Source organism: Cottoperca gobio, chromosome 11, assembly GCF_900634415.1.
Source record: "Cottoperca gobio chromosome 11, fCotGob3.1, whole genome shotgun sequence".
Lineage (NCBI taxonomy): Eukaryota > Metazoa > Chordata > Actinopteri > Perciformes > Bovichtidae > Cottoperca > Cottoperca gobio.
Genome location: NC_041365.1, coordinates 5,906,792 through 5,922,262, shown reverse-complemented (window position 1 = coordinate 5,922,262; position 15,471 = coordinate 5,906,792). Strand labels below are relative to the sequence as shown.

The window sequence follows — 15,471 nt, the reverse complement described above, 5'->3', positions numbered from 1 at the left end:
AGTGGCATAACTGTTTATTCCAACACAAATAAGTGTAATATGTAATTACTGGACCGCAAGACAAGGCTATAACTATTATATTATTGCAGCATTCAAACAACCAGGTTGTCTCAATACTACCATTTACCACACGTTCCTATACTTGGATAAATGATTTATCCTTTTACTGGAGACTGGTTTGCCTCTCCTCCCATAAACCTTGTGTACTTCCAGTTTGAGTTGAGGTGAAGGATGCACTTAACACTAAACAAGCAAGGCTCACGGGACAGTATTTGTCTTCATAAGTGCTTTTCTCCACAGTGAGCTCGTATGCATAAATGGCCAATGCCAGTCATTCCTCGGACGTGTTCCAACTCGCTGTAGCGCACGTAGGAATGTGCTTCTGCCTCCACCCTCCGTTACGCAAATGACGGACAGATGTTTGCCACTAGTCAGGGTGGAGTTGCGCTTTTTACGTTGAAATTTCCACATCCTGTTCTCAGCAGAAAAAAAAGACCGACAGGCAAAGTAGCCAATCAGCTTTGAGGAACTCAGTCGCTCGACCAATTAGAAGTTCACAATCCTGGGACTTGAGGGATCTGTTTAGCTCGCCCATGTACTGTATCGCTTAACGTTTCTTGTGGAAATCTTGAGACCGGATAACAACCAGACAGTATAGAGAGAGTCTACAGTTGCACATTTTGACGGTAAGTAAAGTATATTTAGTCGGTATTGTTTCCATAAAGCGAGAGATGTAAAAATACTTTTGTTTGGCTGTTTCTTCGAGATAAGAGGCACCTACAAGTTACTTCCTGTTCTGACAAGGCCGAAATCCCAAGTTACATTTTAGCCCATTTTAGCTAATGTTGTGGGCGTTAAGTAAAACAATTCCGACTGAATTGTTCTCTTATAGGAGCCCTTAGAATACATTTCAGAATTTATCTAAGATATTCAGTAAAATATTAATAATTTCAGGTTGTCAATTTGACAGAGGACGGCGTACGTTTCTGACAAACTGACCGCACAGCGCGAGCTGTATATCTGCATACAGCTGTAACGATTTGCACTTTTCATGAATAACTTGATAAACCTGACAGTAAAAGCATTCTCGGTTTGAAAACACGCATAACAATATGTCAACCCAAAATAACATGCAGCCTTGAATCCACCCTGTAATGCATTGTATCATCACCTCACCATTCGCTGAAGCCCCGACGTTCACATTAAACGTGTAATTAAGGGAATGGGAAGCACTGCAGGGCATACTTACAGTAAGCTACTTTCTGCCTGGCTGTACTGTCTTGGTAGCAGAGAGAGTCTGCAGTCACTGCATATCTCTGAGCACCTATGGGAGTTGTCTTTTTCAGAACAGATTCCATATGGCCCTGTAGAGTTACTGCTTTGTGATTTGTCCAATATCATTTAAAATTATTTACACTGCTGCAAGCCTTATGGTGCAGAAAGCATTGTTTCACTAATGTCTTTTTTTTGGCTTTTTGTGATGTGCATTTTCCGGGCGGTTTCACATACAGCATCCATGGACGCTGGATGGAGATTTGTCTTTAGTTTTGCTTCTGCTTTAGCTTTGTCTGGCTCAGGGTGTATTTATATATGCATGTCTTGGTCACGAGAAGGACTGTTTTAAGTAAGGGAAGTAGGGAAGGGAAGTAACAATTAGTATATTTATATTATCTCTTGATTAATTGTTTAGTCTATTCTAAAATTGTCATAAACCCAAAGCGATGCCTTTTTTAAATGTCATGTTTTCTCCAACCAACAGTCCAAAACCCAAAGAGATTAAAATTACAGGCATATAAAACAAAAAAAGTATCAAATCATAACATTTGAGAAGCTGGGACCTGTCAATGTTTAGCATTTCTTTGCTAGAAAAAATACTTTTAAATGATCAATCCATTATTTAAAATTGATTGCTTGAATATTTGCCGATCGACTCTCAATAATTTCAGATCTAGATTTACAGTCTAGTATAACAGCTGTATGTTATTCATGATAATACATCTCAGTGCTGTCTTTTAGTCCCTTTTTATGTTTGTATGTTTTTGCCTCAAATGACCCACCTCCTCTTCCCCGTCAGGGTTGGGCCCCCTAACCCACAACACCCCACCATGCCTCTGGTTACGAGGAATATCGAGCCGCGGCATGTGTGCCGCCAGACCATCCCTTCCAACATCCGCTGTGAGCTGGAATGTGTTACCAACATCAGCTTGGCCAACATCATCCGCCAGCTCGGCAGCCTCAGTGAGTGTGTGCTGTGTGTGGTTGGGTGTCATCATGAAATGTCATAGAAATATGATGATTTCAACACTTGGATAATGTGTGTGACCTGTGTTTATTTGCACATGTTTATGCAGCATTTATATGAATGTAGTTGTGAATAGCGTGAGAATGTATTGTGCATATCTGAGACAAATATTTTAATAATATTGAATATTATAATGGTTTTTTTATCAAATACCCACAAAATGACAATTATTTGCATTTCAATTACTCGCCTCTTTTCTCGCATGCCTCCACGGTAAACGGAGAAAAGTCATGATGTATGGGGGCTGCCTTTAACAACAGCAAAACTATATAGGAAATTGTTTACAAAGTCTCACACAACTTGTGCGATATAATCCAAGTCTCATTTATCCAGTTGTATACTTCCCAAACGCATGCATTCTCGCTAAAACCTTACTATTTAAAACGCTTCTTCATAAACCGCCTCACGCTTGTGCAGGCACGCTACTCGTCCGTTCTAGTATTATTTATGCAGAAGCATGCGAGGAAAAACAAGAATTCAAGATTACACGAGTTGAGTAATTGACATACAAATGATCATTTTAGTGGTGTAGTATTCCTTTTTAATCGATGAAAATCATAAGTGTGTGTGTGTGTGTGTGTGTGTGTGTGTGTGTGTGTGTGTGTGTGTGTGTGTGTGTGTGTGTGTGTGTAGGTAAATATGCAGAGGATGTGTTCGGGGAGCTCTTTGTCCAGGCTGGAGCATTTGCAATCAGAGTAAATACACTGGGCGAAAGAGTGGATCGTCTGCAGGTTAAAGTTACCCAGCTGGACCCCAAAGAAGAGGAGGGTAAGTACTCCTACATGTTACTGTTATTAATACTTCCTGTATGATAGTAGCAGAGTAGTTAATTATTTTAAATACGGTTTCATCAGTTTATTTTAAAACCGGTTTTACACTGTCACACGACAAATAACACCTTCCCCTTGAGCACAATAAATATTAATTAACCCTCTGTATTTCATCTGTCTCTTTCTCTCTCAGTCTCTCTGCAGGCCATCACTACCCGTAAGGCCTTCCGCAGCAGTCTAACCCAGGATCAGCAGCTGTTTACCAGGCCCTCTCTGCCAATGCCTGTACAGGACACCTACGAGACCTGTAATCCTCCCCCACCACTCAACTACCTCAGCCAATTCCGGTAGGGCACAGCAGAAACACAGGCACACCTCCATGGAATAAATAGATGATTAAGAACACGTGCATGCACATGTGCTCACATTGAAATACACGCATGCATGTTATATTTTTGTCATGACTACATTATTCAAACCCACCTCTCTGATGCATATGCATCAAGGAGTGGATTTCAAAAAGTGGCTGGACTATAACTTTGTGTGTTTGTCTTAATGAGACAATAAAATTTGAATTTAAAATTGTTGCGATACTAAGTGTCACGAAAATGTCCCATTTGCTGATAAGTTTATTTAGTTCATGAGACGTGTAGCCTAGCTTTGCAAGAAACTTAAGATGCATCATGCTGATGCAGTACTCTTTGCTATTGTTTATTAGTGTCAACATGTGAAAGAGGAATTTATTTAGATTTTTTGATTTGTTTTGTTGACAATTTTGGTTACATACAATCAAGCATAATGAGTAAGTGTGCAGGTGCTACCTTTTTACTTATTTGCACTTTGTTTTTGATTGCCTTTCACTTACATCATGTGCATATAAATACTCTTCAACTTGAAAATAACCAGATGTTTCACAGCCCAGCTGACTCTTGATGTTCTTGAGATCTTGAATGTTAATTGTGCACGAGGCATGACATGTCATGTCATCGGAAGTATGATTAATTGGAAACCAGAACAGAATGGGGCTGCGGTGTTAGAGGGTGAAGTCTGTATAATCAGTAACCGCAGCAGTGGCATCGATAATAAGCAGAGTGAGTGTAAGCTTGTTCAATTATGTTACCAAGACGCTCTCTGTGACAGTTTTTTTAAATGTAAATTTTTTATTATTTTGACAGATCTTCACAGAATATGGACATTTTGTTCACTCTTCTGTAGACTAGTTATTATGTGATGTGTAAAAAGGGGAAATGTTATGGTTTAATTAACATATCGCCACATAAGGTAGATAAAGATCTGTCAGCAGATGCTTTAAGTGTTTCGCGTGTGGACTCAAGATAACATTAAATGTAACTGAGACCCAAATATAGTTCTAACGTTTGTAAATGGTTGTCTACAGGGACGATGGGAAGGAGGCCCTGAAGTTTTACACTGATCCCTCCTACTTCTTTGAGCTGTGGAAGGAGAAGATGCTGCAGGACACCAAGGACATCATGAAAGAGAGACGCAAGCACAGAGTGAGAAACACAAACACAAAATAAGTAACACAACAGCCATAGAGTGCTGCAGAGCTTTTATAGGCCAAACTGGAAGTTAGCATCGCGCTGGTTCCCTTTACAAAAAGTCAATAGAAGCTTTCCATCGTCTTTTGGATTATTGCAAAAAATATGCTCTGTAGCAAACTGAAGGTTATGATACCTACACGCAAAATAATCGTCACATATGAATTGGTAATGCAATCGCCAGCAGTAACAACACCATGGTCCCATGAATTCAACATCACCACCACGTGTTCAGCGTGATGACGACCTCCGTAGTCTCATTTAGCCACCTTTTTTAAGACCCGTAAAAGCTTGAAATTCACATGGAATCTACTGACGTATTTTATTTCTTAGAACTTTTTTATTTCATTTCTTTGATTCAACCCTCTGACTCTTTTCTTTTTTACTTTTTCTTCCCGAGTAGAAGGAGAAGAAAGACCATCTGAACCAACGGACACTCAATCCGCGAAAGATCAAGACCAGGAAGGATGAATGGGAACGCCGTAAGATGGGGGAGGAGTTTGTGGTGCCTAAGAATGATTTGATGTAAGTTGTGTGACGTGAGGTGACAGTCTCTGTAGTTTGTGTATTTGTCATCTACAGGCCAAAGAGGCTTTTGAATGCGTTTTAAGTAAAACACATAATTACTTGATGAATTCATTATTTCTCGCTCTAGTTAACACAGTAAAAGTACAGAATGGGCACTCTCATGTTACATTCCACTCTTCCCTGTCTTATCAACTAATCTGTACACAGTGATATGTGTGGTATGTCCTGTCTGAAAATGTCCTCTGAGGGTTGTGTGTAGAGCTGGCTGTCATTGGCACACTGCAGTAAACAAATGCATGAGTCACAGGGTAGTTTCTGCTGTATTTTATTCATTCTTTAAGTGGTGTATTGTTTTTATTAAATTAAATTAAAGAATATAGAAATAATTACAAACGATAAAATAAAAAGCACATAAACAAAAATCTGTTTTAAAAGTTTACCATTAAATTTGCCGGCTTGTTTGTAACTCAATCAAAATCATTGTATCCTATATGTGTAATTAATTAACTTACTCATTCTTTGTCTTGTTAGCATTTTTTATTACCCCCGTGAGCTGGTTAATCTTTAGTTAGTTAGTTATTGTTTTATTTTAAAGCCAGGCCTGATAAGGAATAAAACTCAAGGATTTTCTGTCAAGCTCTTAAACTGAAGGACAAGCCAACCTCTCACTGCTGTGACTACTCTATGCTATTTAAATAGCTGCGTGAACCAGTCACCACAAGTTTCAATGTCAGTATTTGTGTCTGCTGCTTTTTAAATGCATTTGTGATGCTCCTATTTTAATAGTTAGCTCTGTAGATGCTATTATAGATCATTGCATGTCACAGTTTCAGACAATGAAGATGGCATACTTTATTTTGGGCTGATCGTAATGGCTTAAATTTGTTTTAAGGAATTCTTCTGAGGGTCTGAATGGCAGTATTGGATCTGGAGATGGCTTCAATTCTGAAGGCTTCGATCAGAGTACCGGCTCCTATGCGTATGAACCTGGCTCCCCTCTCTCTCAACATGGCACTGATGACATCCTGCCTCCTCCACCTCCAGACATGGCGTAAGTAGCATCTTGTATATAAGCCCTCACGCGTTGCCTCCCCTGCCAGCATGTGTTGAACATAAAGCTACGGCTGTACTATACAACTGCACTGCAATCCTAAAGAAATACTCTTTATAGGGTTCAACAGTAGCAAAATAGATTATAAATCCACTGTTCAGCCTCTTTGATGAGCATGAGCTGCTGAGATTGCAGCTGCAAAGAAATTGAAGGTTGATTGATTTAACGTCTCCTTATCTCTAACTTCCACTCTCACTTGCAGGTATAATGACGGAGGGTATGGAGCACCAACCCAGAATCGTGTCAGCGTCCTCAGTCCAAACCATCCACCTCCTGCTCCCCCCATGACTTCTCCCCCTCCAAACTCTCGCCCCAACCTAGCCCCTCCCCCTGCACCTCCTCCCCCTCCTCCACCCTCTGGCTTTGGGATTCCCCCACCTCCCCCTGGCTTCGACAGCCCACCTCCTCCTCCTCCTCCGCTCTCCTCCTCTACCAACGCCTATCCCTCCCCACCTGCTCCCCCTCCACCTGCTATTTCCACTGTTTCTCCTCCTCCTCCACCACCTATGCCTGCAGGTGTTGGAGGTCCACCACCTCCTCCTCCTCCTCCTCCTCCCCCTGGCCCTCCTCCCTCATCCTTTGACCACTCTGCTGCGCCCCCTCCTCCCTCTGGTGGTGGAGCACAATCCAGCTCTGCTTCCAAAGAGGAGCCCGCCGATGATTCTCGCACTGACTTGCTGCAGGCCATCCGACAAGGTAAGACTTACTAGCATTTGTGAAGGGTTCCTTGTTTAGACATTTTGACCAGCTCTTATCATGGCTGCCACTTGATGCTTCAGGATCATTTCACTCAGTTAGGAACCTTCTTAAGAAATAAAGACTGTTCAACCCCTAACCTGATTACATGTTACTGCCGCCAGCTGTCCATTTTTAGAATAAGCAAGAAACCTTTAGCAACATTGCTGCGTGTTTGGATGTGCATGACGTACAAACAAACTCCTACTCGTAAAAGCTTAACTCTATAGCGCTACGGGTGGCCAAAAACTCCCCATTTTGCGAATAATTATGATCTCTTTTTGCCCCTGTAAAATTCTCAATGCAGAACTTTTCCTTGTAACAAAGTGTTTTTACTTGCTGGTACTACTTTTAACTACATGTAAGGAAACTGATTACATCTTCCACCTCTGGTTAGGTATGAAATATACCTTTTGTCTTAAATAACAGGTTTCATCGCACACATATTTGCCCTCAAAGTGCCATATTTACACATAATAATAGGAACATTAAAAGAGATCACCTATCTGCTGTTGTCCGGCACACACACTCACTGTAACTGTCCTCACTCGCTCACTTTTAGGTTTCAACCTGCGTAAAACGGAGGCCCAGCGCGAGCAGGAGAAGAGGGATCACTCTAACAATGATGTGGCCGCCATCCTGTCCCGACGTATCGCTGTCGAGTGCAGCGACAGCGAGGATGACTCCTCGGAGTTTGACGATGATGATTGGTCCGACTGATCATCATCGCTTTTCACCTTCACTACCACCTCTGTATCTTTCCTCAGCCTTAAACAACATCCTTGTATTTCCATTCAAATTCCATTCTTAAGTAACAGTGAAGCAGCGGCCCATGTTCCGTGTCTGTCAGATTTTGAGGATGTACAATTGACCTGCTACAAATCACATTCCTTGAACCATTTAATTTCTATTTATCCAAAACGATTCCGATCAGAGGTGCAAAAGTCCAAAGATTGAGAAAGAGTGTGTGTGCCTCGTTGAGTCTTTTGCCATTGCTTTCATTGTATGGCACAGCGCTGTTATTCATGCGAGAGTGCTGTGTGACGAGATGCACAAGTCTCTGCTGAGTCTGTGCGTAAACACATCACCTCTGCTTTTATCTTAGTGTCTATTAGAATCATGCACACTGTGCTGTGGGCCAAATGTCAGATTTGATCCGCTTTAGTATATTACGGCAAAGGATAACAGAGAGGGAGTACAAAACACACGCACGCAACCTCCTCCACACACAGTATTTGTATGTAAACACTTTTTCTCACTCATTGGTTATATGATATAGATGTAAGGTTTATATAACATATTGAATCATATCTACTGAATATAATTAATGCAATCCTTTTATATCCCTTTTTTTAAAGCACTTATTTTTTTCCCTTTTCTCACTTTTTTAGTCAGGCCTTCTTTCTTTCTGTGGTTGTCATGGGAACAATTTGCTTGTGGATGAGACATGGTTGTAGTTTATAAACAAATTCATGAATTAATCATTCAGTGTGATAGGGAAAGCATTGGCTCATGGCAGACACCTGGGGTGTTTGATGAGATAACCATGCTGAACATATGCAGACGTTCAACTCATGATTCACTCTGTATTGTTTCATCTCTCTGTCACGTATCACTTCCTGCTGTTTTTCTTTTGGACTTTTCTGGGGATTTACTAGGCTCTGATGTTTTGATCACTGTGCTCAGACAGCCTTTTACCTGATAAGTGCCTTTTTTTATACTGCTTTTTGGTGTCCGTGCCAGTTTATTTTGTTTATCCACACTGGTCACTGATCAGCTGCTTCTATAAATATTCTCAGCTGTTGTTGAGTCAAATGTAGAACTGATTGATGTTTAGTGTGGACATCAGATGTCTCAAGTGCCTTTTTTATTTTAAATCTGCCTGTGTTAAAGGACAATGACACAGCATGCTTCGCCAAAGCTTCTCCTGCCTTACATTTCCAAATGATTATAGTTATTTCAATAAAGAGAGTGAAATTGAAGTAATTGTTTAGTTTTCTTTCATGCGAGAACGAATAGAGTGTATGCTATGATGTGTTGAATAACAAGTTACCAAGAATGTCGAGCCTTGGTATAAAAGTCCTTGTGCTTTATCCATGACTCATCTTCTTCATATCAGTGGTGGACACCTTTTCACAGTGCCCTGTGCTGACTGTGTAGGGAGTGAGAAAATGAATCAATTGGTTTAAACTTCAGAAAATGAGTAGGAGGAGAGAAAAACCTCTTGCGTAATCACTTTATCCTCATACCAAGGCTGCTTTGTAGGTTTTAAAAAAGACGCAGTGGATGCAGAGTGATGGTAATAACGTTGAAGATTGCTTTAGCCACCAAATAATTTAGGATACAGGAATAGAGAGCAGCAGTCTGAGCCTTATTGAGTTAAAGAGTGAGAGATAGAGAGACAAACACACTAAAAGCCTCGGCAGCAGTAAAGAAAAGAGTGCTGACATCGCCCAGTAGAAAAAAAGCATATTTATTATTCATCGGTATAAAATATTCATTCATTTCAAAAAGGCTGTGCAACACGAACATATGGTCAGTACCTTTTCAAAGTGCCTTTAACAGCATGTGCAAAATAGAATCTCGAAGATCTAGAACATTTTGTTTTCTAGACATTCAAGTAAATAAAATTGGACTTTGGCTCACATGTCATTACAATGTGACAGGCTTACATTTAAAACCCATCCCATCCTCTCGCCTTAAAGTGCCAATGGTGATTAAATCCACTTTCTTTGAGTGGGGGTATACCGTATATAGCGTCCCTGTGATTGTTTCAGTGGCGCTACAATTGACTGAGGATGAGGCACAAAGTACAAACAAGACAGTACATTTAGTCAGTAATCCCAAAATGTCTGCCAGTCAGGACAGTCCAGAACATTCTGATTCTCAGAGGAACTTTATCTCTCAGAGAAGTGTTTCTTGCATGTGTAGGAGTGTGTGTGTGTGTGTGTTTGTGAGACTTGTTCTGTATGACAGTCAATGCAGCTATGTGTGTATCTTGGCACACAAACAGTGATATGTCTGGCATAGATAGTATGGTGGTTTTGAGTCTGGTGAGGTTTGGCAGTCTACACATCAGCAGGGTAGTGTGTGTTTGTGTTGTGTGTGAATCTGTGTGGACAGCAGGCCTGGAGCAGCACCTTGCGAATGTCTTTGTTTCTCAAACTGTAGAGGATTGGGTTCAGCAGCGAGCTGCCCGCCGCCGGCACCAAGGTGGCATAGGTGTACAAAGGAGGGCTGGACGCGTCGCCCAGCAGCCCCCAGAGGGAGAAAGGCATCCAGCAGCCCACAAACACACTGAGCAGCAGGATCAACCGAGAGAAGCCCCTCCCACTGCTGTGTTTGCTTGAATATGATTGGTTGGCAGGGAGGAAGTGCCTCTGGGTAGCGATGGCGTGGGCATGCCGCCTTGCCACACGGCAGATCCCAGCGTACAATTGCAGGGTTACCATTACAACCACAAGAAAGCCACCACACAGCAGCGATAGGTATGTCCGGGTCAGAGGTCGCGCTACAGAACAGGAGTTTGGCTCTCCCAGACAGTGCCATCCCATTGCAGGTCCTGCCCCAATGATGCATGCACCCAACCAGACCAGCAGCAGGAGAATGGCGGCTCTGTGACGTGATTGGCTTGAGCCATAAGTGAGGGCGTTGCTTAAAGACAGGTATCGGTCCAAAGCGACACCCATCAGGCTACAGAGGGAGGCAGTTAGTGATGTCACCAGAAGTCCTGAGGTCAGCAATTCTGACCAATCACTGGGCTCCACGCAGAACAGGAAGAGGAAGTGCAAAATCAGAGCGACACCTGCCAGGAGATCCGCCAATCCGAGGCTAGCCAGCAGCAGGAAAACAGGGGCACGAAGAGACGGGGTGGCCAAGATGGTGGTGACAACTATTGCGTTTTCTGTGGCAATGAGAGTTCCTGAAACACACAGGGCCACACCCCACACGGTGAGGGGCGGGACTTCATACGTTGACGAGCTCTCCAGTTGGTCTAGAGGGAAGAAGGAGTCTGCACCTGAAGACTCATCCCAGCCCAGGTCAGAGACGTTCAAGATCATGGCTTCTCAGCAGTCACACAAAGACAACCTAAGAGAGAGAAAACATGAGAAACATGGTGAGATCAGATCTAAAGGGTCAGCAGCATCTAGCATCTACATATGTCTATTAAATAGCCTTTCCTTGACCAGAAGCTGGCAGAGCAGAAGAGGATTCAATGAGGTGATGGGGAATTTAAGATGTTATACTCTTGTAATCTTAAACAGTTGAGCTACATAAAGATAGATTATCACGATGAGTGCAATAAGAGGTATTTAGGGTTGTAATGCCCTGCGCTCTCTTGCTCCCATCATTTGTAATGTTAAATTGTCTTGTATTGGTTTTTTTATTATACAGAGGAATTAAAAAATAGATTTTTTGAGTTTATAAGTATGCCGAAATATACATTAACATAGTATTCCCAAATAAAATACATTGTCCTTAAAGCCTAACTAATGTATAGCCTACTTTGACCCTAGATGAACTTTAATAAATACAGAAAAAGCCTTTACAGTGCAATGAAATGTACATTTGCAGAACACAAACAATAAATATAAATTACAAGCACCATTTTAGGCTGGAAAATCATTTTTAAATGACCCATTCTAAAATCCCCCCACCCCATAAATATGTTCACGTCTTCTTTTTATTATCTCAAATAATATTATATAATTGTATATAGTACTCCTGCTGGCTCCTGAAATATCAGTGACGTCACAATAGTCGTGCGGGAAGTCACGCAAATCATAGTCAATCAATATGTAGGCTTGATTCAACTTGATGGATAGACTTATCAAAATATGAATGCATCATTAGGTTGTCTTTGATTAAACTATCATTAATATAGCTTTTCTGAATCGGGGCTTTTACTGGCTTCCAGCCTTGGTGTTTATCCTGCACACGTTTCAGGAGCATCCAAACATCTTAAATATAATTTATGGTTTGGCTAGTTAAATTGGAATCTGTAAAATCACTTTCAGACGAAGTTAGTGAGGTGGGGTTTCATTATGCAATATTACAGGTGTTCTTTTTGATAGTGTCCACACATGATGTTCATCTTTACTGTTTAAACCTCGGACGGATTACATGTACCATCACATGCAGTGATTCATGAATGAGAAAGCCGGTGTGGTTCATTAGGCTATTTAAGGATATCGCCTGTTACAAGGTTAAGATGCTTGTGCTGTCTGGTATGTTATCTGCTTGTTCTTTAGCACATGTCAAACTGTACTGAAAGGAAATACCACACTATAACAGGCTACATTAATGCTATTTTAAGATGTTTTCTGCTTATGCAGGAGGTTTTTTTTCGGAGACACACGCATCAAAGTGAGGAGGTATATCCCACCTCCTGGTGCGGAGGACCCTGTTGTATAATACAATTGCAGGTTGCACCATCGGGGATGTCCCCGATACACGCACACATAACACGGACACGTATACATGCATATATTAGATTAATCTTACTTCGTTAACGCGATTCCGTGAGTCCTTTACAAACAGATTTCTTCTCTCCTCTTATAAGATACAAGCCAAATGATGGAGATGTGGTGATGCTGTCCGCGTTGATGCTCGGTACCAGTTTTAAAAAAGGAAGACAGTCCCTGCGTTGCTTCTTTCTCCTGCTTTCATCGAAGTTGTGCCAAACTTTCACTTGGCGTCTCTTGCATCTCTTTTTCTTCAATCTCTCCTGAGCGCTTATGGGAGGCAGAATGGATGCTCTTGCGCGCGGACTCAACCACAAGAGAGCCTGTCTGACGTCAGTGACTGGAAGGCTCAACCAATGAGGTGCCGGCATTGAGTATGCGGGGAGAGTAGGGAGGGGGCTGTATGGGGAGTAATTTCATTCAGAAAAATGCGGCATCTCTGTGGCCCCTCCTACTGCGGTTCACTCTTGCTCTCATTTCTTGTAAATAATGACCACCAATAGACCCCCCCCCCTTCCCCTCCAGCACACACACAGATTTTTTCTCAATAAGACCCAGGGAAGTGGTTGATTGAGACGATATTGTTTAGTGTTGGGAAGGGCTCAGAGGTGTCGAGCTGCGAGGACGGAGCTCAGGGCTGACGCTGTCCACGGTGCTGAAACACATCAGGATGAGTCATGGGAGATGTCCTGCAGAGCATCAATAATCTGTGTGTAATTGACACTTCAAGGGAGAACTATCCACCTAAATGAACGGAAAAGAACACGAGTGCCCTTTCCATAGCAAAATCCTGCAAAAGATGTATACTTTGATATATTAATGGTAATATTAGTGACAGCATGGACGTTGATATTATTAGTGCATTGGTAGTTTATATTCAGAAACAGAAACAATAGTCTATATAATCATTCATTCAGTCTAATACATCAGCACAAATAGCCTCAAACTTGATCGCAGACTTGAATGAACCCCTCGCTGACACCTTTTATTATTTATTAAAAATGTACAATATAAGGTTCATACATGTACTAATTATAATAATGATAATAATACAATAATAACCCTACAATCTTTTTGAAATCGTATCTGTGTGCATGTGTTAACACGTGGATGACGAGGGGTTTCCGGTAATCAAACAAAACCAGGAATGGAATTTATTTTGCTTGTTATATTGATTTGTCTATTGATTCGCGCACCTTAACATAGAAACACAGCCCACCTGTCTAAATACAGTTTCTTAACAGCAGCAGGGAATTTGAGGCTTCCCCGGTTTGATAGTGAGCGTGGGTGCTGCTGGATCGGCTACACAGTCTGCGTGGTCGCGCATATCAATGCGATAACTGGGGGAATCTCGTCCTGCTCGAGCCATATTAGGACACATTTCCTGCCAACAAACCCCTCCTACGTCATTTAGAGGATATAAAGTGCTATACTTGTCACCTTCCAAAGAACAAATCAGCAACTTTACAGCAGTGTTTCTTACCTGAACACCCACTTGTCTGCATTTCACTTTTTTATAACACATTTGATGATATTACTACAGAAACATTTATACGTTAATACATTTTAGAAGGATTTACAAACATTATAGAAACACTAAGGAATATTATTTGTGCTATGTCCATGACATTTTCCCCGTTTTCCCCGATGCATTCCTATTTGATGTCCGTGCACTAATGTATTTAGTCAGTTATTTCGGATTTGTATTTGTTCTAATACTAACAGGTTCTCTCCCCGTCGTCGGCTGTAAATTACAGCATTATCAACTAGTGTGTCGCTGTTTAATCGATTTTCTGCCAGCAGCGGGAGCATCAGTGGAAGAAGAGATCGTGTTTGACAGAACTGCGGAATATCCCTTCGCTGAGACAAACCCGCCACCCTGTTGAGCTGCACAGATGTACCCAGACAATGTGTGAGAGAGCATATGAGATGTAGGCTGCATAAGCCACGTGTGTGGAGGCGGTGATGATGGAATCAACTGCATGAAGCTGAAAAGAATGTCGTGATTCTTTGCTCAATGCACCTGATTTTGAGGGCTTGCAGCCCGGGGCTGTGACTCAGTGCATCTGCATCTCAAAGCAACATTTTGTATGTCAGAGCGCTTGTACCTTTTGTGCTGGTGCATTTATTGAGTACCTTGCGTCACAACCTTGTCTGAGTTTCGTGAAAGTAAAAGTAAAGTAAATTACTGATTGATTGACAAGTGACTAGGCAGCACTTCATCACAATCAGTGATACATTTGAGGAAGTGACAAACTACTGACGCAAATGCTGTCTACTGTACACATGTCACATGCCAACATGTTTTAAATACATTCACACCACAGTATAAATAAAGCTGTCCTAATGGATAGGATCACTCAAAACACATTTTAATCAATTACTGTATCAGACCGATGTCTGATTAAAATGAGCACCCTGATAAGATGTTTTCCAGCAGATGCCCGTTAAAAAGGAAAAAGCAGAACAGGAAAAGAAGAGACACATTTATTCCAGATATTGTTTTCTGTCTTATCCCTCAAATTATATTGTGTCCCCTTCAGATTTATCTTGGGGTCACTTGACGGGTCCCGGCCCCCAGGTTGAAGGACACACATTTTTTAATTTTGCTGATTTTTTTTGCACGATAGTATTCCCATTTGTCCCACCATTTTTTATGGAGTTTGTAAGGACACTTATGAATGCAGGTGTGTGTGTGTGTGTGTGTGCATGCTGAAGTAAACGCGTGTCACTAAGTCCAAACTGGTGTGCATTTCAGGAGGGTTGAGGTGGACCAGTTGGTTGCCATGAGACCAAGTTAGGGTGTCGCTCATGTTACACAGATCTCTGTGTCTTTCTCTCTGTGTCCCAGTCAGGAGCCATATCTCTATTCACAACTATTGGATACCCTTTTGAGGACTTACTGAAGATATTTTTACTGAAACCTTTTTGTTGACACTTATTCTTAGCACCAAAGCCTTCAGCTGTCAGTTGCAGGTGTTGGTGCTCTGTGGCTGTCAGG

General features: G+C 41.7%; 2 protein-coding genes across 2 annotated transcripts; one reads left to right on the top strand and one right to left on the bottom strand.

Annotated features, from left to right (window-relative positions):
- The first annotated feature begins 542 nt into the window (after positions 1–542).
- wasf2 (WASP family member 2) lies at positions 543–8,987 on the top strand. The gene is made up of 9 exons (XM_029443492.1): positions 543–686; positions 2,075–2,238; positions 2,936–3,070; positions 3,266–3,419; positions 4,469–4,586; positions 5,035–5,156; positions 6,052–6,210; positions 6,473–6,966; positions 7,568–8,987. The coding sequence occupies exons 2-9, from the start codon at positions 2,106–2,108 to the stop codon at positions 7,723–7,725; spliced, it is 1,473 nt and encodes a 490-aa protein (XP_029299352.1). The 5' UTR covers positions 543–686; positions 2,075–2,105; the 3' UTR covers positions 7,726–8,987.
- Positions 8,988–9,462: 475 nt separating this feature from the next.
- On the bottom strand, positions 9,463–12,737 carry gpr3 (G protein-coupled receptor 3). Its single transcript, XM_029443493.1, has 2 exons — positions 12,511–12,737; positions 9,463–11,094 (listed from the first exon to the last, which is right to left on the bottom strand). The coding sequence occupies exon 2, from the start codon at positions 11,064–11,066 to the stop codon at positions 10,074–10,076; it is 993 nt and encodes a 330-aa protein (XP_029299353.1). The 5' UTR covers positions 11,067–11,094; positions 12,511–12,737; the 3' UTR covers positions 9,463–10,073.
- Between the last annotated feature and the right edge of the window lie 2,734 nt (positions 12,738–15,471).